General features: G+C 45.4%; 1 protein-coding gene across 2 annotated transcripts in view; it reads left to right on the forward strand.

Moving 5' to 3' along the window:
• The window catches only part of LOC117250740 (cyclic AMP receptor-like protein A), a 71233-nt gene that overhangs the window by 19008 nt on the left and 25649 nt on the right, over positions 1-26576 (forward strand). For both annotated transcript variants that reach the window (XM_033616734.2, XM_078174617.1), the window contains 5 exons: positions 4140-4229; positions 4734-4772; positions 12116-12194; positions 16493-16540; positions 24416-24498. In XM_033616734.2, coding sequence (XP_033472625.1) covers positions 4140-4229; positions 4734-4772; positions 12116-12194; positions 16493-16540; positions 24416-24498 — 339 coding nt within the window. The remainder of the gene's footprint in view (positions 1-4139; positions 4230-4733; positions 4773-12115; positions 12195-16492; positions 16541-24415; positions 24499-26576) is intronic.

Here is a 26576-nt window from a genome sequence, read left to right on the forward strand (position 1 = left end):
GCTTCATAGGTTAGAGCAAAGCGAAGACAGGGCGTCAGGGGGGTTGTCGCATATTGACTGCGCGTAGATGAGCTGTATGTGTTTCGGCAGGCGGGTATGTGGCTCTTTGCATGCATGCACAATTACCCCTCAGCCCCCTAACCCAACCCTCCCACCCTCTCTGTCTCTCACACACACGCACACACACACGGTGACGGCACAGTGTGATGGTTTATGAATGAATAAATCGCCAGAGGAGATGGAGAGCAAACGGAGGCTGGATGATCTAAGAGTGATTGAAGTGGATGCAAGAGAGGACGCGGAGTGTGTTTGCGTGCGTGCATGTGTGTTTGTGTTTGTTTGGAGGACGGATTCGGGCAAACAGGAGAAAGAAGACGAAGTGGTGTGAGGCTGTAAGAAATGAGACTGAGCCTCGAGAGGGATTTATATATGAGCTTACATGTGCATGCATGTGTGGGTGTGTGTGCGCGCAGGTGTGTGAAATCCAGAGCGCGTAGCAGCCCTGCTGTGCCTCATTAAGCCCATGTTGCGCACAGCTCCGGACCTCGTCATCTCCCTCTCAAAGCGCTGCGAGTGTACTGTGTGTGTGCTGCAGCAGCGTGTGTGTCTGCGTGTCTGCGAGCTCTCGACATTGATTTCCTGACAAGCCGCCCCCCAGCACCCCCCCTGCACCAATCGTCACGCCGCGGACTGGCAGCGCTGATTTCACCATTTATATCTCTCCTCCCACCACCACACAGACTCTCTCTATCCCTCTTTGTTTCCCTCTTTCTCCATCTCCCTCCTTTGCTCTCTTTTGCTCCTTTTCTCCCTTCTTAGCGCCTCCACTATTTCCATTCTCTCCCAGCTCACCCTTGTTTTCCCCTTCCTCTCCCACTCCCTCTTGTGTTTGATCTCTCCTTCTCTCTTTCCCTCTCTCCCTCTCTGGATCTATACGTTTCCTATGTCTCTTCCCCACCCACTTCTCTGCTCTATTTAAACAACCAGCCGTCTCTCTTTCTCCACCACCTCCCACACACTTGCATACCGCTGTCCATCACATGAGGGCAGAGAGGGGAGATACAGTGTGCCCCAGTGAAATCAGAGCAAGGAACTCTGTGTGTGTGTGTGTGTGTGTGCGTGTGTGTGTGTGTGTGCGCCGCACAAGTCGAGAGGGATTGAGTGTGTGTCAGCCGTGTCGCCACCGCTCGATTGACCGCACTTGGAACAAGTCAGGGCAGGACTTCCACTCTATTGACCAGGCGACGCTGTACGCTCTATAAAGTATCGACGCCCACACCAATGCCCAAGACACTGGAGCACACACCTCATCTGTCTCACACACACACACACACAGAGCCAAGTTTGGTTATTAAGATTTTGTGAGCGTAGAAGGCTGTCGTGATGGGAAATTATCAGATTATTGGTTCTTGGTCTGAAGATATTTGCGTATTGTTTTGCAGCTCTGGGTTTAGTGAGGCTTTTTTTTTAATAATGAAAAGCTGGATATTGATTTGTTAAAAGAATCTGTGTTTGCCAAGTTATAAAAAACAGGCGGCTGACGATATATGGACTAAACCAAGCCAATGAGCAGCTGAGACCTGGTAATTTACCTGTGACTGTAGAAACTGGATGGTATGTTAATCTAAAGAGAAGAAAAGTGAATCTGTCCCATGTTGTCTCTAAATGATAAAGAAAATGGGTTCTATTATGCCTTCTACTGTCCGTGCAAGATGAGCTGCGCAATGCTATGTTCAGTAAGGGTGCTTTCAGACCTAGAGTCGGCTTTCTTTGGTCCGAATCAGGAACAAATTTTGTTCCACAGTTTCATAACTGCCTAGAGTTGGTTCGTGTTCTCACGGCAGCATTTACAAGCGGACCAGATTAAATCCCTTGTGCGAGAAAGCTGCTCTTGATTGGTCAGAATGCCCATGCGGGAAAAATCCAGGAAGTAAACAAAACGTTGAAGAAGAGTACACTTGCAAGATAAATGTGACACTTTCTAATGTCACAATGGAGGGACAACTACGCAGGTTGATTTTAGCGCTGCTCATCATGGACTATATTGCTGTCATTGTTCATTTTAGTCAAAGCATACAGTTTGAAAACGAGGCGCGGCTCCAACTAGAAAACAATGTTTTGATGCATTGGATGTGCTGAATGTGCATATTAAGGCAGTACAGGAGGAGGTGCACATTAATAATCCTCCAGGACTGTAACATGCTCATGTTTAACCCAAACAATGTGTCATGTGACTGCAGTAGGTTCAGATCCAGGTCAGAACACGTTCTCACTACAAACGAACTGCACCAGAGTTCGTTTGTAACCAGACTGAGACCACCTCTTCAAGAAGGTCTCGGTCTGGTTGTTTTGGTGTGCACCTGAGTGTGATTGCTGTGTTCACACCTGCCCAAACGAATCACACTTAGGGGGGGAAATGGAAAGAGAAGATGCACAAAGACTGATACAGCTGTTCACATGTAAAAATCTGGAGAAAGCCTTGGAGAACAGGAAAAAAACTCTAGTCTTCAGATAATTGGTAGTTTCTTACATGAACAGTTAATTTGCAAAATTGTTCCTGTTTTCTTTTTAGTTTGTTTCTTTTCTGTGTCACGTGCTTTCTATTTAAAAGACAGGAAGATGTGTGTAAAATGTTGATGTCCTATAATCACATGGGCTGGATGTTTGGCACAACACAGAAATAAGAAATAACTGAGTGAAAGAATTAGACATAAATAAATGTATGAACTGTGTATTTTCCATGGTCATGGTTTATTTTGGAAGGCCTTACTCCGTCACATTTGGCATGCTCATGTGAGGACGCTCTGGGTGTCTGGACGTTAAGATAAGATGAGGTACTTGATGATGTTCCAGAATGCCATGCTTACCAGTCTGGACCAAGGGTTAGACAACATTAGCCACTGCCTGTTGAAGGCAGGAATGTTGCGCCATTCTTCTGCCTCGCCATTCCTCTTAAAAAGTTTGAACATGGAATGTGGGGACAAAGCTGTCTTGCCTCTAAGCAGGCGCAGAATCGATCTCTCTATTAAGGGGACAGTCGGCAGGACAGGACAGGTGTGACGAGGACATGTTCTGTGTGTGACCCCCCCACCAGGAGATTTCAAAATCGGTTAGCGGTAGCGGTTAGCAGCTAACTCAAATTAGAAGAACAGCAGCTGAAAATGTCCGCAAACAGGTGAAAATGAGGTCAGGGAGCTCCTTACCATCCAAGCAGAGGACGAGATCAGCCGCCATTTAACAGGGACAGTAAATCATTGTCAATCTCAAAGTTTTTGACAATACCAAACAAGGCAATGGTGGAGGAAGTCGTAATAATGTACCTTGGCGGTTGTCTATCAGGCAGTTTAATACATTGCAACAGCTGGACGGAGAATTCTGCTCACTGTGTTACCAATTTGTTCTGTTCCACCATTTTTAAAATGTCTTTGTCGTGTCTCACAATTAGTCTCGCTTGAACTACGCAGCACTGCCCCTGAGATTTCCTGTGGTACTGCTCGGTTTCATCTGTTTCTGCAAGCTTTCAGGAAACATGCACAGTACCAGATGAAATGAATGCAGAGAATGGACAAAGTGAATGAGCCTGTGTACAGCACTTTGTACGTGCTGTACCAAAAGGTTCTCTCGATCAGATTTGTGTAAGGAGAACTGGGGCTCATCAAGTTAATTCTATTATTCATCAAGTAACGATTGACCTGAAGTACCAGTTTTCCACATCAGCCATCACCGATCATTTTTAATTGATAGCCATTATGAGCCTCTCCGTCTCTTTATTGTTTTACTTTAAAAAAACAAAAGGCTATTTGTGCAACAAAAAGTTCAGTTTAGCGAGCAATTTCGTGGTCACTGGCACCCGCTGAGTGAGAATCTGCATCCTGTTTGCGCCTTTGATGCACACATCTCCTTTGTAAATCATCTTTTCCACAACAGTCGGGGTAATTATGGTTTATATTACCATGAGTAATTGGCGCCCTGGCTGTATAGGCATTTGTCTGCACCTGAAAAATGACCCCGATGTGAGTGCCAACAAAGAGATAAACTGAAGAAGAGAGGAATTGATTTAGTCATAGCTTTTTTTTTCTCAGGGGCAAAGCTCCCTGGTCTCTGTGCTTCTAATGAAATAAATGTCTGCCTTTTATCAGGTTGTACCATCTGATGGCGTGGGGGGTTCCTCTGGTCATGGCCTCTCTGCCACTGCTAAAGGGTTACTACGGCCCCGCAGGAGCCTGGTGGTGAGTACAGCCAACTTGCCCAGCCCCAGCATAGTTTTTATGCTTTTCTTTCAGCCAGCCACAGCAGATTTTCTGTTAAATGTCTTTCCTTTCAAGGAGGGCCACACAGCTCTGGCCTCATTCCAGCTCCATACAGGCACCGTCCCTCATAAGATTTTATGCGATCAAAATTGGCAATTATCAGCACATCTTTTAACAGTAAAACGCCCCCTCAGACTCTCCAGTTCTTGTGGTGAATAGGAAAGGCATTATTTGTTTGGAGGGTAGTTAAAGGGGTGAGGAAAAGGGGAAGAGGCCGAGCAGAGGAGGCGGTGGAATGAGAATTGGGACAGAGCCTTAATCTCCGGGCACGGCTCTCTCTTTCCACTCTCGGCTTATTAATAGCTACAGCTGCACAGCTTTTCCCCTCCGCAGTCACACAAGTCTCTCTTCCGCTCACGCTCTCCCTTTCCTTTGTAACCCCCTCATCGCTCTCTCTCTGTCTCCCTCTCTCTCTTCCCCCAGCTGGATCACAGACGATCACGTAGCCTGGAGATTTGGGATGTAAGTAGACCCTTTCAGCGCCGGCATCAAAGCTTCCCCCACTGGGGGTGATGTGGGGGAGAAGGGCTGTCTCTGTAGGGAAATGTGAAGGGTTGCATGTCAAGGGAGCCTGTAGGGTTTTTTCCCTCTTGGTCTAAGGCCAAGATGTGTGTGTGTATGTGTGTGTGCACATGTGGATGTGCCTGCGTCTGCCTGTGCCTTGTCAGATTTAGGGGAGTTGCTACACTGTGTATTTAAGTGTTTAGGACGGCTATGAAGGATTATGCCTGTCTAGTGCTTTCTGCAACTGGCCCTAAGTCTGCAAGGGCTCTGCCAATCCCCCGGCACAGACGCTTAGCCACACACACACGCACATGCACACTTTGCTATGAGCCAAGGTAATCGCGTTGCTGCTCGCAGCATCAGCAGGGAATCAATCTTTCTAAACAAATAAGCATGCACACACACAGACAGACTCACGCAGACAAACACTCGTGCACACACGTACAGAACAACACATAGCTATCAGCTGCGCTAAACGAGCCTGTGTCTCTTTTATCAGTGCTCCTCTGCTCCCCGGCTCTTTCTAGTTTTCCACGCTGTCGTGGCCCAGGGGGACGAGTCGCTCAGAGGATCAGGGAATCTTCATTAGCTCTAATTACATCAAACCAGACGAGAGATTAGAGGCCAAGGCAGCACCCGTCAAGGAAAAACCACATAAGCTCAAACACCGAACCCTGCTGACAGCTTGCTGGGAACGGCTCAGGAGAGCAGACGTTTTAGTATTAAAGGTGAAAAGTGGAAAAGGTGGGAGGGGAGACATACGGGGTACAGTTAGAGAGACGGGGAATTACTCAGCAGGAGAAGGAAAGAGGGGCGGCATAGCAGGACAGGGAAGGAGAGAGGAGAGTGAGAGAAATAGATTGCCCTCGTCTCTGCCCACGCCCCGTAGTGTGTCTTCATCAGAGTTCAGCGAAGCGGCGCAGACAAGACAGAGCAGGCGGGGGAGGCTCGGAGGAGGAGGACGGTGTGAAAGGGGATGAAAGAGGAAGGAGAATGAAAAGCAGAGGACAGCGTTTTGTGACGGAGGTGCAGAATTTCAGGGGTTGAGTCAGCAATTGGAAGCACTCGAGCTTAGCTGAGTCACCGCTCTTAGAGGTCCCCGTCTGTGTGTATCATGGGCTGTGGTCAGACGTGGCACCGATAAACTGAGACAATGACGTGCACATATTAAAACTTATAATTCTCAGGGGGGCTCGAGGGATTGTAAAATCAGTCAGTCCACCACTTTGGTCCAGATTGAAATATCTCAGCATTGATTGGAGGGATTGTAATGTAAGTTTGTACGGACATTCATGGGCCACAGAGGATGAATCCTAATGACTTTGGTTATCCCCTGACTTTTTCATGGACAGTTTGGTTTTTAGTGACACATATTGGCAACTATTGGATGGATTGCCATGACATTTATTACAGATATTCGTGGTGCCCAGAGGATGAATTTTAATGACTTGGTATCAAATTGATTTGTCATTTAGCACAGCCTAAGGTTTCACCTATCCAATGAAATATCTCCTCATCTAGTAAATGGATTTGCGCAAACTTTTCTAAAGACATTCATGGTTCCTAGAAGATGTACCTGAAAAAGTTACAAATTAACTCATGCAATTTTACTGGGTAGTTCAAGGTAGAGAGGTGGAAGGAAAGGATCTGATTACCATGAAATTTGGGTCATGCATTCATGTTCCCCTCACAGTGAATTGTAATAACTTTGGTAATCCCTGACTTTTTCATCCAGGGCCATCGTCGGGTCAAAATTTAAATTTTACCAATACATATGACTAAATCCTTGTTATATTAATGACATCCCAATTAGTATTAGCTGTACTTTATGTTTAGTGATAATTAACAAACGTTAGCATGCTAACACACTGCTAAGATGAACATTGTAAATATTAAACCTGCTAAACACCATTATGTTAACATTAGGTGCATTTCCATCCAATTTCTCTCATGCGCATTTTTCAATTTACACATAAAAAACCTAAGTGGAATTGCCAAAAATTGGAAAAAATCTCGAAATATTAGAAAAAACTTTTTATGCGGGTGGAAAACTTGGTGTCTCGACAAAAGGTAATTGCAACAAAATGCAATAGAAACAGATTCAGTGAATAAATGATGATGTGCAGTCATGAGGTACCATCATTGCGTAGACCACTGCAAGTTCTCTTCATCGTCTCTGGAGGCTTATAACAAATAAAATTATGCACACAGAAATGGAATATTAGTTCACATGTATTTCCACTGTCAAGTGTGCTCTCTGTTGTGACACATCCATTGCTTTACTTTGTTTGGGGTTTGAGAGGCGCTCTTTTAATTATGTCATCACATTGTGCAGTGGCAGCTGACAGGAAAATTAATGTCCACTAATGCTTATCAAAATGAACCAACTTCCAATATTCGCATAACCCTAATGGTTGGAAAAGCAAATACATGTGTTTTAACATTTCTGCTTAATTTGGATGGAAATCCAACTATTGTCATTGTGAGCATTTTGACAATAGCAACTTGCACAGAAGTACAACCTCACAGAGCTGTAAGCATGGTCGTTTATGTTTGCAGGTGAATTCAGAAAAGGATTGCGTGGCGTTTGTGGCCGCTGAACTTGCACAGATAAGACAAAAAGAAAGCGTGTAATTGTCAAAGCGCCTGCAAAAGGGAAAATGCTCCCTTAAATGTGCTGCCAAGAAAATAGTCTTAAATTAGGTTATATGCGTACATTTGGTGCAATATTGGTCCCTTTCTATGCAAATGCACCAAATTCAAAAAAGTCTAATTAGCCACATGTTTAAAATGAAATAGTTAGCATGCTAAGAGAGTTGGTGGTAACTGAAGCACACTGATAGGCTGAAAAAATAAATCCCAAACACAGTTTCTCTCTGTCACGCTCAAATTCCTAGCCAAAAGTTTTTAGGAATGCTTCTGCTCCACAAAGGTCAGAACCTGTAACTTGCGATCTGAAAACTCCTGTTTTCTTTTTCTCCCAGCCATTGTTCTGCAGATAGTGTTCTTGGCGCAAAGGCAACATTCATACTTTGCCACGTGGATAATTGCAGCCCGATGCAAAAATAGGGCAAATTGCACTCAGCTGCAAAACTTCATGGGCGTGTTTGCGCTGTAGTATCATTAGCGCAATAACTTTCGTGAATCTGACCTTGAGATGAGGCAGATAGCGGCTGCAAGTGATGCACAATTCATAATGCTATCAGCAGCTGCAATCCATTCTTTGTAATTTCGCCTGTTTGTCTTTTTTTCCTTTTAACTTTTGCATCAGTGCATCTGGTAAGACACACCCTGCACACCCTGCTTTTGCTGGCCTTTGTGTCTCCGTCCTCCCTTTCTGCCTCTTGGGTTGTCCTGTCCCTGCCTGAGTGGTTGAACAGGTAGATCGTGATCTTTCACTCGGCAGTAGGATCTTGTTTGTCAAAGTTGAGTGCTAACCCACACAGACGGGCCCCCACAGTACTCTCATCTCCTACTGAGCACTTCAATTAAGGCTTCTTTCATCCAGGCCTCATTCTTCACTTCAGAGTGGTACTGGAGGGAGGGCCAGGCTGAGGCCGAGAGATTGAATCTGAGCCCGTCCGTGATGATCTTTCTTTCTGCCAGTTTCAGGCTTCCACTCTTGCTCAGTGTTGTCCTCTCGAAACCCCTCTGTGGTTATCCGTCATTCTATCCATCCCTCCCTCGTCGATCTATTGGCTGCAGCCTCTTTTTGCTATTCCTTTCATTCCCGCTGTGACCTTATCCCTCTCTCTGTCTTTTAATCACTCGGTGCTTCTTTCCTATTTCTGCTCTTTCTGGTCCTGACCCACAATCTGCCGTCATCCATCCACCTTTCCATCCTCACCTCTATTCTTGTCTTCACTTTTATCATCCCCCTGCCCACGAATCTTCTCTCTCTCCCTGCTTCTATTTCATTCTTTCACTCCCTCATTCTTTCCCTCCCGTCTCCCTCTTGCTCTCGCTCTCTCTGGGTAGTGCTCAGCTGTAGAGCACAGCGGACTCTAATGGCAGATCATTATCATGCTAATTAGAGCACTTTGTAGCTGCCGCCCGTCATTCTCTCCTCTTCGCAGCCCCCCACGCTATCGTTAAAAAGGCCACCCCCTCCTTTCCCCTCTCCACCAACCCGCCCCCACCCCCCCACCTCGTCTCTCCATCATTAACGGGACGTGCGCTGGCGTAATTGGACGCTGTTTATTCCGGAGAGCGGGTTATTAAATCACACCGAGGTGACGCTCGCGCAGGTCTCCCCCCGAAACGCTTTCATCATTGTCCCATGCCATTATTGAACCTGCGTGGACGCGCACTCACACGCGCACTCACACACATGTTCAAAGAGGGTATTCTTTGTATATTGATGTTCCCTACAAGACGTGAAGGAGCATGATGTGCGAAGCAGCCTTTCCCTCCCCCTGTTTCCTGCTGCGAAACAAACGCCTACCATCTCCGATTCCCCTGCCAATAAAAAGTTTAATTTGATAATGCTCAGTGAGGTTTTTTTTTTTTTCAACCCGCAGGCTTGGAAGACAAGTGTGGACAAAGTTAAATTAGGCCAAGGACCTACTATTTGCCTTTTTAGATGCTGCTAAAAGTTGCAGTTTTTAGCACACATGTCAAGGACTTTTCAGGCACACTGTTGGACATTTATTCCCAATCCATTTCCCTTTGAAACCATGTGCGTCCCCATATTTATGGGTCAGAGAACTTTTTCCTCCTGTGGATCATGATGAGGCCTGTGATCACTCTTGATGTTCTTCCTCTGCACAGCCTAACATGTTTATCATGTAGGAGCATTTGGCCAGTGCCTTCCTGCCAGTGCCAGGTGCTCGGGAGGACTTGGGTGTCGCACTGCACGTTCTCATCTGCTCAGTGTTACTGAAGCTGAACGGAGACGTGATGGCCAGGAACCTGTCTATCAAAGCAAGACAAAGGCCTGTTTGATGATTACACGGAGAGGTTGAAACTCCTCCGAGCTTACATCACCTCCCAAGAGGTTGCATAACACAAGGCTGCCATTCCAACAAATCACCCTCATTTCCCTTGCCTGTCTCGCTCTCTTTCATTGACTTAGAAATACCTGACAAATTATTCTCCCCTGTGTCTTCCTTGATTGTCAGCTCTTCATCCCGTAGGAATGACATGCATTTCCGGCGTTGTGACTTGCTGGCATTATCTTTTGTTCTTTGTATACCTCTCCTCTTACTCACTGAAACTATGTGCAGTATGGTCCAGACGTGCTGAGTCAGGCATGTTCCACACTGTGCTGTTTATGTACAAACTGTGTGCCCGCTATGCCTCAGCTGTTTAGAATAATAAACAGTCTCACCTGTACCACGGACATCATGACAACTAATAATTTGATACCAAATGGATGTCGATGACGGTAGTCGTTTTTCTCCAGTACTGTAGGTAGAGGGGTCACAATTCTTCTTGTGTCCTAGTTTGCTATTAAATGCCAGAGGAAGAAGAAAAAGAGCAAGTATAAGATGACAAAAGTGCAGCTGCAGCGGCAGCTCAGCCTCGACTCGCTGAAAAGCCTTTTTTTTCCCTAATGCCAGCAGATTTTATTAATTTTTTGCAATGGGAAAGCCACGTATTTGCACTATGCTACAAATGCTAGCAGTGAGACAAGGCGCTTAGCATTTATTCTGTACTGAACGCTGCATGTTTGGTCTCTTTTTATGGTCGTCGAGAGCTGAAGAATCTAACTGTGGCTGTTATATATGAATGTTCAACTATTCTTTCCTTTTTTTCATATAGAGTCTGAGAGTTTGAACGGGTTTTGGCAGGATGTTCAGGGTGACAGCAATGCTCACCTGATATCGTAAACAAGCCAAGTTAGCTCTCCGAGCTAATGTGTGCTAACTATGGATCAGAAATGTGCACCATTTTTTGCCGACAATAGATATAAAACAAAAGCCAGAGACTGTTTTGTATTCAGTTGCTGTGAGCTGTGAATTCACCACTTCTGAGCTGAAGACAGAAGACGACGTTATCATGGTGCGTGACCAAGCAAAGCCTCTCCTCCTTCGGGAAGCTGCCTCCATCTCACTCCAACTCAAACTGGGTCTGGGTCTGCACCTGCCTGCACCGGAGAGCAGTGTGAAAGGGAGTGATGCTCACTACACTGACAAAAAACAAAAGATGACTGCTTAATTTCAAGAATCTCAGTTGATTGAGAGGTCTCCAACAGATGATTCAAATCTTTGATTTTCATGGGGCAGCCCCTAGGAAAAATGTTTAACTTTGGGTAAAACGCTGTGCTCTTTACTATCACTTTTTACCCAGCCCTCCAATCACAGTGGAGGAGGAGCAGGACACATAGCCTACCACGAAGACCGACTGTCACATCTTACGTGTACAAGTGCTGAACGACGACAACAATGGAGGAGAAATATGTATATGTGCTGTAATCCTTATACTGTAATACTGTAATTTCCTTGACCACAAAATTTCTTGACTTCTAGACTAGTACTTTGCTTTCAAGGTGGATCATCAGGGATTAAAAATAAATCTTTAATTTAATTTAAATGTTTTTGATGAAGGAGCGTACATTTAAGTCAGAGTCCTGCATGGGTCTGATTTGCAAGACCCGCTCCAGAACCGCAACCACAAAGTGCAATACCTGCACCCTCCCCGTCACCTGCATGTATGACCACTTAGTTCTTCAACCAGACATTTTCACTAAGACTGATATCTTCTGTTACATTTCTGGTGACATGACATGCATAAACATACTTGAATGTGCAGTTTAGTTTAGTTTGCTTGTGGTCAGTCTGACTCCTTCAAAGAGTTTTTGGGAAGGACAAGAGCAAAATGAGAAACGTTTCGTGTTTAAAACAGAGCAGCAAGATAATTTAAAGGCTGAATAACAATTACATTAAGTGAGATCAGAACAAGCCTTTCTCCAGACACTAAATCATATCTAACAACAATGGCCTTCTCAGATTGCAGTCCTACAGAGGAAATCTTATTAAATGAGTTTCACTCTAATCGCTTTAGACAGCCCTAATATCTAAACACTGGACACCTGGTATGTTATTACGTCCTATCACCATATAAATTTCATTAGGATATACGACACTCTGCTCATGGATTACAAATGAATTAAATCCTGTGTGTTTTTTTTAATTCATTTTGGCCCTAAAGCGTCCTCCACACCTCCTGTCCCTCCTCCTGTAACAGGAGGCAAAGAGGAAAAACAAACAGATTGATTGATTGAGAGTGATTTTTATTTTTTTTTTAATATTGCCCATTTGGAGTTTTCTTACGACCTGCTCGTGTTTGTGCTTTTGCAGATGGTACGTGCCTCTGTTCAGCCTCATCTTCCTAATGATCTGCTGCTACGCCAGGATCATCTGCGTGGCCAATGCGAGGGTGAGTGCTCAACATGCGTGCAGTCAGCAGCAGCGGCGCAAGACACTGGCAATTTAGCTGAATCCAAGTGCATTGTGACCTTTTAGAAAAGTGACATTAGTGAAAGCTGACATCTCTGAGAACTCAGGCAGGATTGCTGTTTGTGTGTTCTCATATTTCTCTAGGAAAAATGTAAAAAAGAGTCAAGAAAAATCCCCCGAAAGATTTAAATGTGTGTGATATATTATTTTAGGGTTAGGAACTGGTCCAGTTTGTGTTTTCAGTCATTTATTTTGTCATACATATAGTACAGTTGGTATGAAGGCAGAAACAATGCTGCAAACCATCAAAATTACAAGGATAAATCTGGTTTGGGCCAAAGAACACAATCGTTCTGACAATCAGACAGTCTGTAAAGATGCCAAAACTTCAGCTATGTTGTTGATGTGAAGGTAAAACTGATAAGCACACAAGTACGAACGAGTAAGTCAGGTTTGTGTTGCTAACCCGGGGGCTTGTTTAGAACCTGTTCACAGGTTTCAAGTTCTTTATTGTCATCTGCACAACAATTGCAGAGAAGCAGTCGTTGACAATAAAAATCTTGCGACTGAACCTTGTTAACTGCTTTTTATTAAACTAGGTTACCAGATCTCAGCAGTCGAATGTTATTGTAGGACCAAAAGTAAAAAAAAACCCCAACAAGATCCAATTTAAAAATAAGCCTGAATTATTCTTAAAACCTACTGATCATTCAAATCTCATAACTTTTTTTGTGTTTAGAATTGCTTTATGTTTCAGGGGTCTGTTGTCATGCTACTGAAAGGAGCTAAATTTGGAGCTACTTTTAAACATATTGGCTTTGATTAATTTGTAAAGCACAAATATCCACCACTCACCTGTTCAACCTGCTTGGATTCCTGTCTTTTCTCCGTTTTATATGACTGTATACTGCTAACCTTGAGATTTTGGAACTGTTGGTTGGGCAAAAAAATGCTATTTAAATACATTATAATGGCCTCTCAGTGCTTTTCACAATTTTTCAACATTTCAGAGATAATATTTTAAAGATACTAATTATTCAGATCATATAACTTTGTGACTAGAAAGTATGTTTGAATGTTTTTGGTACTATTTTATAATACAGGGAGGCACTGAAGTCAGAAACTCCAAATTCAAAATCTACACATAGAAGCATTCATTTTTATGCATCCATGCCGTCAACAGTCGTGGCATTCAGAGGCATTATGTTTTTGAGTTGAGTGTCCATCAGTCTATTGTCAGTCTGTCCGTTCATTCCATCTTTAGGGACACAATTTCTCAGGAACACCGGGTGGGAATTGCTCCAAATTTTGGCACAAACATCCACTTCAAAGGTCACTGTGACCTCACAAACCATGTTTTTTGGCCAAGAATTCATACACTAATTTTGACAAATTTCACACATCTTGAAACTGTGGTGACGGTATAGATGTTCTGTGCTGCCTGGTTGAAGATGTGTGTGAAGCGTCCACGTTTTGGCAAAGACATACACTCAATACCTTTTATGAAATTCCTTCAAAGTCTTCATCACTTATATTGTTTGAGCCTGGGTAGACATGGATGTAAATTGCAACTCGACTGATTGGCAGAGGTATAGAAAGTGAGGCGGTAATTCCAATTTTATTAAGCAAAAACATCCACCATTCTCTTGTCTCAGCTACTCAGATGTGAAGATGTCCAATGTTTCTCTGTTTTATATGATTTCAAATTGATCACTTTGGGTTTCTGGGCTATCAGTCAAGTAAAACACGCTATTTTAAGACATCACCATGGCCTTTTAGTAAAATTTCTACAAGCTTTAATAAACCTGAATAAATCTTTAAAGCTGCTAAATATTCAGGTCACATAACTATTTGTGTGAAGACAGCACAGATTTTTCTTATTAGAAGGAGACATCAAAGTTAGAGATGCAAAGTCTATCTCTATACATAGTGGCTTTAATTAATAATTACACCATGCACTTGTTCCAGCTTCTTTTCTCTGTTTTAAGTGACTGTAAATTGATCACCTCAAGTTTTTGTGGATCGTTGGTTGGGCAAACAAGTTATCTTAAGATGTCACCAGGGGATTCCTGTACTTGTGTGATGAGTGTATTCCACTCTTAACAGTCAAATTGTTTAGGTGATCAGTCGATTAATTGGTTTACCACTTAGTTGATCTCCTCCCCATGTCAGCTCTGTGTGATTTTCCATTGTAAGGGTGCAGTCGGAGCCCAGAGGCAGCATTCCACGCAGTTCGCATAGCTTTCATTCCCCTGATCTGACGACACAGTGTGGCTGCACTGCCAGTGGAAAGGTGGTGGCAGACATGTGTCACAGCAAAATGTTTGTGGTGAGAGGGAATCAGGTTAAAACCACATCAGACTCATAATAAATTGTCATCGTTAATGGCGGCATTCTTTGTTTGGGTGGCAGAGTGAGCGATAGGATGCTGAGACAGATTTTAAAGATAGCCGGGCTGCAGGAAGACGGCTTCGGAGACAGACAGCAGGTAGCTGAAGGGAAGGGAAAAGAGACTACAGCGCTCTTTATCATGACTGTGATAAAGAGAATGAATTGAATGTAGCTGGTTTGCATCCAGCATCTCATAACTCATTCAGCTCACAGTATTCAGCTGTCTCTCCCGCAACCTCCTGTCTCTCTCTCTGTATCTCTGTTTTCCACCTTTCTTGTTTTTTCTCTTTTCCTTCCACCTCCGTCTGTCTCTCTTTCTGTCTCTCTCTACCCCCCCTGTTCGTTTTCCCTTTCCGCTTCTATGTCTCTCTCCCCCTTCACTCTGCCGTTTTGCTTTCTCTATCATATTTATGAAGAGCTCAAGCCTTATCTCTTTTCAGCTGCAGGCTGTCTCACTTGAAAGAATTTCAAAAGCTTTGAAAGCAGGGTAGGTGGCGACGCATCGGGGAAAGGGATAAAGACGAGGAGGCTGAGTGAAGAGAGGTGGGATGTTAGCCGGACGGGGAAGTTTTCCGCTTTCCAGAGACAGACGGGGGAGAGAGAGGGAGGATCGTGGGTGAAAGCGACTCCATAGCTCATTAAGTTTACCAAGTCCAAGTCGTTTACAACAGGATTATTTAGAAAAACACGGACACAGTCTGAGTGACTGTGTGAGCTCATACTAACTGGAGGGATTTGAAAGCTAATGAGTCATTATCAGGCCAGACAGAAAGGTCTGGGAGTGTGGTGGTGTGTTTGTTTTATGGATGCGATTTGTACATGCCCACTCCTTCCCTCTTAAGCCTCACGCCTCAACACTTAACTGGCTGAATTGTTCGACTTTCCGTGGCGCGGCTTAAAAGAGACTTGCAACAAAAGCAGCACACCGGAGACCTGGCTGAAGCCTAATGATATTCCACTTATTATCAGTGTTTGCTGATTTTGATGGATGGTGGTGCTCTGGAACAAGTTCAGTCTAATGACCAAATGGCTGTTTTTTTTCCCTTCTTGCACTCCACAAACACACCATGGCCACACATAGATTTACAATGACAATCACGTCAGCGCTGAGAAACCATGGCAACATTGAGTTAATAAATTGCAGAACAGAGGAGCTGTTAGTGCGCATCGCTCACGCAGCCTCTTTGTGCGTGTGTGCGAGGCTCACACTGGGCCTCCAGAGATTTGTCTGTGATGTCTTGGGTTACATAAACCTTCTGGTTTCCTACAGCCCCCCGCCCCCTGTCCCACCATTACAAATCCCAGTCTTGCGCATGGGTGTGTGCGTGCATGTGAGTGCGTGTGTGTTTTCCTGCGCGTGTCTGTTGACATTTTCCCTGCATTCCCCCGAGAGAGGAGACAGAGGAAGAGCGAAAAGTATTCCCACATTCTCTCTGGAGATCTCAGATCTGCCATGTTTGCTCCACTTTTTCCTTTTTCTTTTAACACTTCTTCAAAAAAAATGTCTCCCCTTTTTCTACACCCATTGCCTTTTCTTCTTCTTCTTCCTTGTGTCATATTGTGTGCGTTGAAGCTGATCAGTTCCCTCTTTTTTGTGAAATGCTGGGAGCTGTCTAAGTGTTCCCCTCTGCCTCTAGGCTCAGCACTCTGCTGTGAATTAGGCAGTTTTGCAGGGATGGGTAAGAATTTTGCGTTGGTGTGATAGCCAATGTGACATTTGTTCCAGCTTGTCACTGCAGGAACTCGCCTCTCAACCTAAGGCCACTCCTCTCTGGGAAAAAACATTTAAATGAATACACCACAATTCTGCTTTTTTTGTTGTTGTTGTTGTTGCTGTTGGCCAAAGTAACTGCCCTGACCTTTCCATTTTGTGTCTTTTCTGCACAGATGCAGTCATGGTTGGGAACCTTCAACCCAGAGAGGGAGAGACGAAAGGTAACGGCCTGTCTGACCATCACATTTCTCAACACACACTCACACATATTGTATACACGCTTGCACACGGAGCGTGAGGATTAGAGTGTGTGCAGGATTAGCTTTTGTGGTCACGCTGGGTAGGTGTCAAACAGCAGGGAGCAATTTGACCTCGTGACTCCTACACTTATCACTATGTTTGTGCCTGTGTGTGTGTATATTTAAATGTGGGTGCACACTTATACATGTTGAGCCTCTCCATTCTGCTCCTGACCTTACTGAAACAGAAGGGGAAAAGCTTAAATATATGAATACCTCGAGAAGTCAGATTGAGAAACAGAGTAAGAAAATTAATTGTAATTAATTCATATTACTTTTGTAAACGATGATGCATTTTTCCTCTTAGCTTAAAGGGGTTCTCCACTGATATTACTTGTGTCGGGTTATGCTCACACAGAACTAGCTTATAAAACGTGTTGCTGGACCACGACAGATATCAAAAGTGTTTTTACCTGAGCCCGACAACTACACTGGAAGGCGGTTTCAAAAGCAGGCTGTCAAAGAGAGGAAGGAGACATGATATCATTTAAAAATGCTGCACATTTTCACACAGTCTCTCCTGGAAGGCATTCACAGTGTTGTACTTGGTTGTTCACATGAAAAGTGACAGAAAGAGTTGTGTAAGGATGAAAAAACAGAGCTTGAAAGTAAAGTCCAAACCCTGGTTCCTTTCTCAACTCCACACAGCTGGCTAATCGTGGCATGAATGTTTTAGGCTGCATTCACACCAAATCCAGTGTTGAGGCGAAAATGCCACTCCCATTCATTTTAATGTGTTTAGTGTGTCTAGGTTACAGTGGTGGGGCCCAGGGGGTGCTGCAGTCCCCTCTTTATGCTGCTTTTGCATTTTTACACAGAACCAAATAATGGTAGCATCCTGCCGCTCCAGTATGTAACTTGAGGAAGCAAAAGAGGGCTGGGGGAGTGCCATGTAACCCAACAGCATCGGCCTCTAGTGCGACATAACAGATGCATCAGCAACACTTTATAAACATTATAAACATATCAATATTGAACAACCCCACTGACTGCGAGCACGCTGATTGGCACACTAAAGGCCCGAACATACTCGGGCGGAACATACGCAGAACAGACTACGCGAGGAATGTCCGCAGTCATTCTGGCTTCCATAGTCGAGCACACTTCCACGTTGTAGTTTCCTGTAAAAATGTCCGTGAAAAATCCCCGCGATGTGAAAAATACATGCCGAGCAGTCACTGGTGCGCGGAAAGGAGTCCGCGCAGTCATAAAATCTGAGCTTTGCGCGCACAGGGCTTGCAGACGTCTGCTTTGAGTCCGCGCGGGCCTCCGCGGAGTCCGTTCCGCGTACGTTCCGCCCGAGTATGTTCGGGCCTTTAGCTGTCAATCATGACATCAAACCCCCTTTTTAAAGCAGCAAATAACTAATTAAAACCAAACTTATAAGAAAAATGAACACTTGAGCATGCATCAGTGTGAGAAGAACTACTTTACATGGCAGAAACCATCTTTGGGAAAAATTAATTTGATGAGTACTTTGAGGTTTTAGTTTAACCCATGTCCTGTATGCTAACTTTGAGGGGCTGGTACTGAGGCCAGCCATCACTGGGCGATGGAGATGTTTTGGCTTCACTTTTAGGGAGCTTTCATGGCGTCCACCTTTTATATACAGTCTATGGTCCATATAACATGGCTGAAAATGCATATCACATTACCATTCACGAACACTGGGAATGCGTGTGCCATTGTAAACGGGTGAGTTACAGAAAATACTAAGGAAACGGCGAAAAGTAAAACCAGCAATTTCTTTGCTTGGACCAACGATGAGGTGGAACTGCTACTCAAAGTAACACATGATTATAAGGTGGTCAAGGAGGCGGAAAACAGAAAACAAAGCAAAGCGAATACGGTGACATATTAGATTATCCATCATTTAGTATTATCCATTGCCAGAGGATGCCATGTCAATGGGAAAGGTGTACCCACACAAGAAGGTTAAAATTTCAAAAGGTATGTAAGTTAGGCCTAGCTTTAATGACTTGGCTTGACACATCGTGACTGATAAGACCCAATTGGGAAACAAACATTTCTATGTCTACGTCTACGTTTCCGCTCGTCCAGACTAAAATGCAACCCCGGAATTTTAGAATTAAGACAGGGTCAACAGCTTTTCAAATGTCTACGATTTTGGGTTCCAATGATTAAATAATGTGGACACTTGGTATAAATGTAGCAATAGTTACTCATTTTAAAGTAAAAGTGTATTGGATGGAGCCTCAGTCATGGGGGGTAATGCTCAGCCTGTCGAAACAGGGCAAGAGGGGTCTAACAAAACGATGTTATTGGTTGCATTGTGGGAAATGTAGAATGACTTCAGTGCTTCACTAAAAAATGTTTTGGCCTTTCCTGTTTTGATTTAAATATTCTTTTGAAACGTGTCTCTTGTGAGTCCCATAACTTTATGGAAGTGCACCACTGAATCGCTGGAGTGCCCCTTTAAATTAAATAATGGATTGCTGGTAAAATGCTCGCACTGGAAAATGTTTCTTCTCTCGGACTATATCATTTCATCTGGCCTGCCGGCTACAGACGCTGCATCTTGTTGAAGTGTCCTCCAACAAGACACTAAACCCCTCAGCTGCCCACACATCATGCATAACTATGGAGACGCCGAGTCATTAAAATGTAAAGCCTTAAAATCCTCCACAGAGGTGGTCAGTGTCACAGCGCTACTCATGAAAAGTTAAAAGCAGCAGTGCCTCGTTGTCTTGCTTTTCCTTACCTCACCCCTCCTTCCTCTGTCTCTCTGCTGTTGTCACACCTCCACCCCACAGGGTAAGGTGTGTGTGTGTGGGGGGGGTGGGGGGTGGGGGCAGGTTAGGGTTAAGGTTATGTAGATGCTGCCCCTAAGTGGCAGATGTAATTACTGCACACTGAACTGGCGTAACCCTCACAAGTGACGTGTGTGTGTGCATGAATGTGTGGCAGCAACTTACACACACGTTGTTGATGTGGGCTAATTGCTATGTGTAGCGCAGAGTGTAAATAAGTTAGCAGTGGTTTTTATCACACTCTCCGTTTCCTCGTATTTCTCTTTCCCAGTCACTCTCCTCATTTCCATCTGTTTTTCTCTCTTTGCTCATGCTCTCTTTTCCCCCCTCTCTTTCGTTTTCTCTCTTTCACTCACTCCCTCCCTCCGTCTCTCTCACTCTTGTACTCATACCCAGCATGAATAAAGCAGCAAGCCAGGTTCATGGACATGAATATTTATGAGAGTTTATGCACGCGCTGCGATGCTTTAAAACAACAACAACAACAGCCTCCCCGATTGTGCTTGCCAAGCCAGCGAGCTCTGGCTCATATGTGTGTGTGTATGTGTGTGCGTGCGTGTGTGTGTGTGTGTGTGTGTGTGTGTGTGTGTGTAGCAGCAGGTGTAAACTAGAGAAAGCGAATCCTGCTGGGTGTCTGAAGACCGCTGGCTCTGGTTATTTGCATTCACTTCGCCACATCTCCCTCCTTCTGCGCCTCACATGTTCTCTGTAACTGTGTCACACACACACATGATCGCTTCTCATTTTTTGTGATCACGCCTGTAGTTTCCTGCGTTTGCCATTCTTGATCTTTTTCCTCTCCCTCTCTGTCTGACTCAGCCTGGCACCATCCCCCTGCCTCGCTATCAGTGCGTGTGTGTGTGTGTGTATCTGGCTGGAGTGATGACGTACATAACTAGCGTTGGCAGTTATCAGGGCCGTCAGTCACATGGTTGTGACACATCTCTGTGTGTCCCAAGCAATTTGTTTGTGGTCATGCATGAGTACACACACACAAACGAGCGCCACAAGGTCTTGCAGCAGCACAGGTCAGCAGGAGGATATTCAGAAGAGGGTGTTTAAGTCAGGCCGTGCACACTCTCACACACACACAGACACACACACACACACAGACACACACACACACACACACACACACCTTTAAACACATTTGCACAACTGCACACACAGCAGCTCAGTCCCGTCGGGTAGCAACAAAGCTGGCTGAGCAAACAGCGAGCTGCTTGTTCGTTATCTTCCCCGGGTGTTTGTTTACTGATCCACACAAGCTTTGCCTTGAGTCACAATGCAATGTGTCTACTCGTGTGTCTGAATATGTGTGTGTGCCCGCATTCACAACCTTGTTTTTTTTGGTGAGTGTTACTTCTGTATTCTTATTGAAGTGCCAAATTTTACTTTTCACATGTCGCCAACATCCTGAAGAACATCCTAACTATGACTAAGCTGCAAGGACAGTTGGGTTTGTCTCTCAAGGGCTCTCGAGGGCTCTCAAGTGCGACACGTGGCTTTGACAAAACACATACACCTCCTTTTGTAGGGATCGACTCCCCGGCTGCCGTAAAGAGTGTTGCTTTGAGCCCTCTGCATTACTCCTGGTTTCTTGACAGGATGCTTTTGGGTTTCAGCTGTCCCTGAAAATCTTTGTTTCTGCATTCAAGAAAAACAAATTAGCAGCCAAAGTATTTGAAGAAAGAATTAAAGAAAATAATTAAAATATGGCACTCTAGTCGTCAGAACAGTCTCACCAAAAGTGCCATTTTCTAGCCGTTCTGGAGCTTTCAATTGTATCTCCTTGAGTTTGCTTAGCTGTCATGATATTGTAGATGTTTAGATATCCATTTTTCTTTTTCTTCAGACACTTCTCATCCAAGAGGGCTTAAAGGAGCAGTGTGTAGGATTTAGTGGCATCTAGCGGTAAGGACTGCAGATTGCAACCAGCTGAAACGTCTCCCATGGGCCGAGGGTGAACTCGTGGTTGGGATTCCCTTTGTGCTCATTGTTCAGGGTGTTTTTTTTACTGGGAGCCACATTATCCACAGAGGTCCGTTCCTCTCTAACACAAACGGACCAGGTGATTAAAATCAGTAAAAACACTAAACAAGTCAATTTTAAGTTACAAATCAGTAGCCCTTTTTATACAGCGGTCATGCTATAAAGCAGAAGCAAAGGATGTGTGATGGGCCTGACATGTAACACATCAGTGTCGGCCTCTAGACACATCCGCAGCATTTCTTCAAACAATATAAGTGGTATTAACATGACAATAGCAACCAGTTATTGTCCCTGGTAAATAGCGGCTGAGCTCTTCCTCTGCTCTGAGTGTAAGGAGCTCCCAGACCTCAGTGTTTTCCCAATTTGTGGACATTTTCGGCTGCTTTTCTTCTTTGAGTTAGCTGCTAACTACTATTAACTTCTTAAAGCGCCCAATGGTGGGTCACACAAATAATACATGGCCAAAACGTCACACCCGTCCCCATCGTGATCCTGTCCTGCCGGCTGCCCCTTTTACACAGACATCAATTTACCTCGGTTACAACCTCCGCTGCCGGATTCAAAGTGTGTCAACTCTGTCCCCCCATTCCGAGATCGTACCTTTTATAGAGAGCCCCGAGGCAAAATATTGGCCCGAAATTCCTGCCTTGAACTGGCAGCGTAAAAGGGGCAAATGTTTCTCTGATGCTGTTTTGCTTGTTGCAGACAGGCCGCTAGCTCAGCAACTGCTAATGCCTGCTCACCTTTTTTCTATGGTAACCGCAGATCCAGACGTTCGGGAGGTTTTTAACGGAGAGCTGAAATATCCACAGATATCTCTTCCTCTCTAATCTTCCTCTCTGCGATTTAAACCGGCAAAAACACTGAATAAAGCAGTTTCACTTTAAAAAAAAATCACGCTATTCAGCTCATTACGGAGGGAACTCTATGCGGTGGTTGATGCGAAAATGTGAATGGCCCTGTCTAGAACCAGTGTATGGTTTGCATGTTCTGGGCTACTGTAGAAACATGGTGGTGCAACATGGCAGACGCCGTGGAAGAGGACCTGCTCCCTATCTAGATATAAATGGCTCATCCTAAGGTAACAACTACGTGATGATTCTTACTTTCAGGTAATTATACACTAAAGCAAACCAACTTATTATATTCCATTTCTGCCAGCATATCCCCCTAAATCCTACACACTGGACCTTTTAAATGTTGAGACTGAAAGTTGCAGCAGTAAAACAAACATAGCCTCACAATATAAATTACAAATACACTCTCATCATGAAGAAAAAAACCCTGTGATGGATATTTGTCTTAATACTGCAGCAAAACATGCATGAAAAACATTTCTTATTGAAATTTTAAACAAGTTTTAGTCCTTGATTTTCACTCTGAAAAGACCTTTTTGAAAAGTCCTTGAATTTGATGTTCAAGTGCATTTGGGAAAACCTGATGCTGTTATTTTTAGCGCAGGTTTTTTTTTTTTCTCTCTTTCCTCTCCGCAAGTGAGGGTGAGTGCAGTGGGTGGTGAAGGGGACGGGTTGCTCCCTGATAACCGTCTGTAATCTAGCGTGCGTCATTAACGTCGGGACCGCTGCGCCCGCCGCACATAATTACGGTTTCATTCCCCTCTGCTTCCCGAGCAGCGCAGGGGCCTCTGACACGGGAGGACTGTGATTAAAAACACCAGGCTCTTTAGCCGGGCTCTTCCTCCTCCTCCTCCTCCTCCTCCTATTCCACATCCTGTCTCTTGCGCATTGAAATTCCTCAAATGCCTGCCTCTACACCTCACCTAAATTTTATCTGAGATTACTGGCTCTGTGTATTCTTTCAAACCCAATTTCTGGAACCTCCCCCCCACCCCGAGAAATAGACCCACAATGCCTCATACACCCGCAAATCTCCTTTTCCACTTAGCATCCGTCAGGCTCCTGGCTTGCCCTTTTCCTTTCTCCCAATGACACATTCATCCCATGCACACACACACACACACACACACACACACACACACTTGAGATGACAACAGGCAGAGCTCGACATGGCCAGTGATGTCAGAGCTTCCCATCACGATAGACATTAATAGGGCTAAGCTTAATGTTTGCCTTTGGGTTTATGCTGTTACAGACCGGTCTTCCCCTCAGTTGATCACATACAGCCAGCACACGTTACACGGTGGAAACTTGGCTCTTATATCCAATGCCCCCTCCTCCCCTCCACTCACACACACACACACACATAAGATAAAATACCACCGGGGGGCTCTCATGATTTTCATTTGAATTGTTTAAAATGCCTGCGTTAGAGCTTGCACGCCTCGGGGTCTTTCTGGTGAGTAATTAATTTCCAGCATGTGGGGGTAGAGACCAGAGCTTGTGGGCCTGCCTCCTGGCTCCGACTGTGTGTGTGTGTGAGTGTGAGAGAAAAAGAGAAAGAGAGGGAGGCTTTGCGCTGCTACTGCGTCCTAGCCTAAGGGGGGGTGGTGGTGGTTGAGAGGGAGGACGAGGAGGAGGAGGAGGAAGAGGAGGAGGAGGGGAGGAAAAACAGCACAGCGCAGAAAATCAATCCAGGGGCCGCGCTTCTCAGCCTCTTCCGGGCGCAAGAGTCCTCCTCTCCGGGGAATTAGATAACGGCTTGTAAAAGCTCTCCACCGCCAGGCTCTCCCCCTCCTCGACTTTTAGCTGCTGCTGCCGCATCTCTCTGTCTTGCTGCCTTGCTTGTCTGCTTGTCCACGAGATACTGAATTCATCCCCCGTTCACATTAGGGCAAAAAAAGAAGTATTGGCTCTCCCGTTTAATTGGAATCCCTGTTTCTTCTCATAACTGTGTGTGGATATTGCGTATTATCAGCAGGTTAATATTTTATTAGGGTTTAATTGGCCTTTGTTGTTTGCCTCGGTGCACTGATCTTGCAGTTACAACACGGACTCTGTGTGTGTGTGTGTGTGTGTGTGTCTGTGTGTGTGTGTGTTTGAGAGTGTTAATGTGAGCAATTCAGTTTCTCCACATGGGTCAGTAGTCTCTTTTTACCTCCGCTCTCCCCCTCCAGGTTTCCTTGGCTGAGGAGATCAAGCCATTGAAGTGGTACCCCTCCGTTTACCTCCTGGTGTCCATCTTCCCCCTCATCAACAGGTAACACACACACTTAAACGGCACATAAACTCCACGCTCTGTTGTTTTATTTGCATGTTCACTCTGCTATCTTATCTCTTCTCAGCCCGTCACCCTCTCCCTCCCTCCCCCTCCTCGCCACTCTGCCTTTCCCGTCCTCATCTCTTGCTCTCTCTTATCTGAACTCCGAGAAAGCCTCGTGCTCTCTGTAGCAGCATGAGCACTAAAGGAGATTTTGTGTGTGTGTGTGTGTGTGTGTGTTGGAGGCATTGAGCATTTTATTGGCTTTTTTAAAACCAGGGCTTCGTCAGGCTGAGGGTTGGTGGAAGGAGGCGGGTGGTCCAGTAAATGATAACCCCAGTGCTGTTATTACTCCTTCACTCCCTTCCTCACCCTCCGTCTCCCTCTTTCTTTCTTTCATTTGCTACTGCTCCCTTCCTTCCCTTCCCTCCCTTCCCTCCCTCCCCGGTGTGATTGACAGGTCAGGGTTACTAAGTGATTAGCTGTAGCGGCTCTGCTTGTCGCCACGGCGATGTAGGCGGAGACACAGGTCAATTACAGGGTCAACATCTCTCAAAGGCTCCGCTTAAACACCGCCCATCCCCCCTTCCCTTCTCTTCCCCTCACCTCGCCCTCTCCTCCTCCTCCTTCACCTCTCCATCCATTCCACTCCCCTCCTCCTCCTCCCTCCTGTGCCCCAACTGTCGGCTGATGAAGATGACAAACTGCACTCTGTGCATACTCCGAACCCCCTTCCCCTCCTTCCTGCCTTCCCTTAATGTCACTTTCTCTTCCTCTCTTCCTCCTTTTACGCTCAGATCGTCTTTGTTATAGCCCCCTTTTATTTCCACACTTCCTCGCTCTGTCTTTCTCCTTCTGTGTTTTTATGTCACCTCCCCACCACCACCACCTCCTCCTCCACTTTTCCTCTCCTCTGCCACACAAAGCCCTCTCTTTCTCTCTGTCTTCCTCTCCCCTTCTCTTGAGCAAACACGCTCTCGCTCAGCTCCGCTCTGCTCTGCCTTTCTCCAGAGAGCGAACGAGGAGAAAACGGGAATGAATTGCTCTCTCGTCCTCCTCCTCCTCCACCACCACCACCGCCACCGCCGCCGCCGCCACCTCCCCCGTTCAGCAGCGCTGGCTGTATATATCTCCGGCTCCTATTAATTTGTTAGCCTCCCCTCCCTCCTTCCCCTTCTCACTCACCTCCCTCCCCCCTGGCTCATATCCTCCTCCGCCTCCTCCCCTCTTCCTCCATCTCACCCTCCTTCCTTTCCCTCCCCTCTGCTGAGTGCTGGAGTGTGTAAAGTGTTTGTCACGGTGCCGTGCTGATGTCGCTGTGCTCTGCCGTGCGGAAGCAGCGCACGGCAGACAGCCTCAGTGTGTGTGTTTCTGTGCGTGCCTCTGTGTGTGTGTTGTGTGTGTGTGTGTGTAGGCGGGTGGTTGGTTTCGTGTCAAGGCGAATGTGCTGTCGCTGCTTGTTGCTGCGTGTGCGTGTGTGCTTGTTTTGTCCACCCCGACTTGAGTGTGTGCTTTTTTTTTTTTTTGTCTAGCGTGCGTCTGTTTGTGAGCATTTTCCCGTGTGTTTGTGTGTGCGTTTTTTATTTTTGTGTGTGTGCATGCCTAGCGTGTGTGTGTGTGTGTGTGTCTGAGTGGGGGATTATTTCTATCTGAGCTCCAAAGCCTCCTAAACAGGGCTTAGAGAGACGGCCCAGGGCAGCAGCTAAAGCCGTCGGGTAGAGCTCTTTCTCTCCCTCTTTCTCTCCCTCTTTCTTTCCCCCCTTCGCTCGCTAGCTCTACATCCCTCCCTGCTGCTGCTCTCCCTCTCTCCCTCTCTGCCATTTCTCCCTGCCCTGATCCATTGCGTTAATACACAGACACTCCCACACACAAACACACTCTTGTTTTTGGTCCTCATCTGCTACCACACACACAAGCACGCACACACACACACACACACACACAGACAGTCGCACGCCACACACAATTTTAATCTGTTCCAAATGCACACTGGTAAATGTGTTAATTCGACACCAGCTGTTGCGAATTGAAATGGGAAAGCGTTCCTACTTTTTCCTCGCCCGCGCTCGCACACACAT

The sequence above is a fragment of the Epinephelus lanceolatus genome, chromosome 14, assembly GCF_041903045.1.
Source record: "Epinephelus lanceolatus isolate andai-2023 chromosome 14, ASM4190304v1, whole genome shotgun sequence".
NCBI lineage: Eukaryota > Metazoa > Chordata > Actinopteri > Perciformes > Serranidae > Epinephelus > Epinephelus lanceolatus.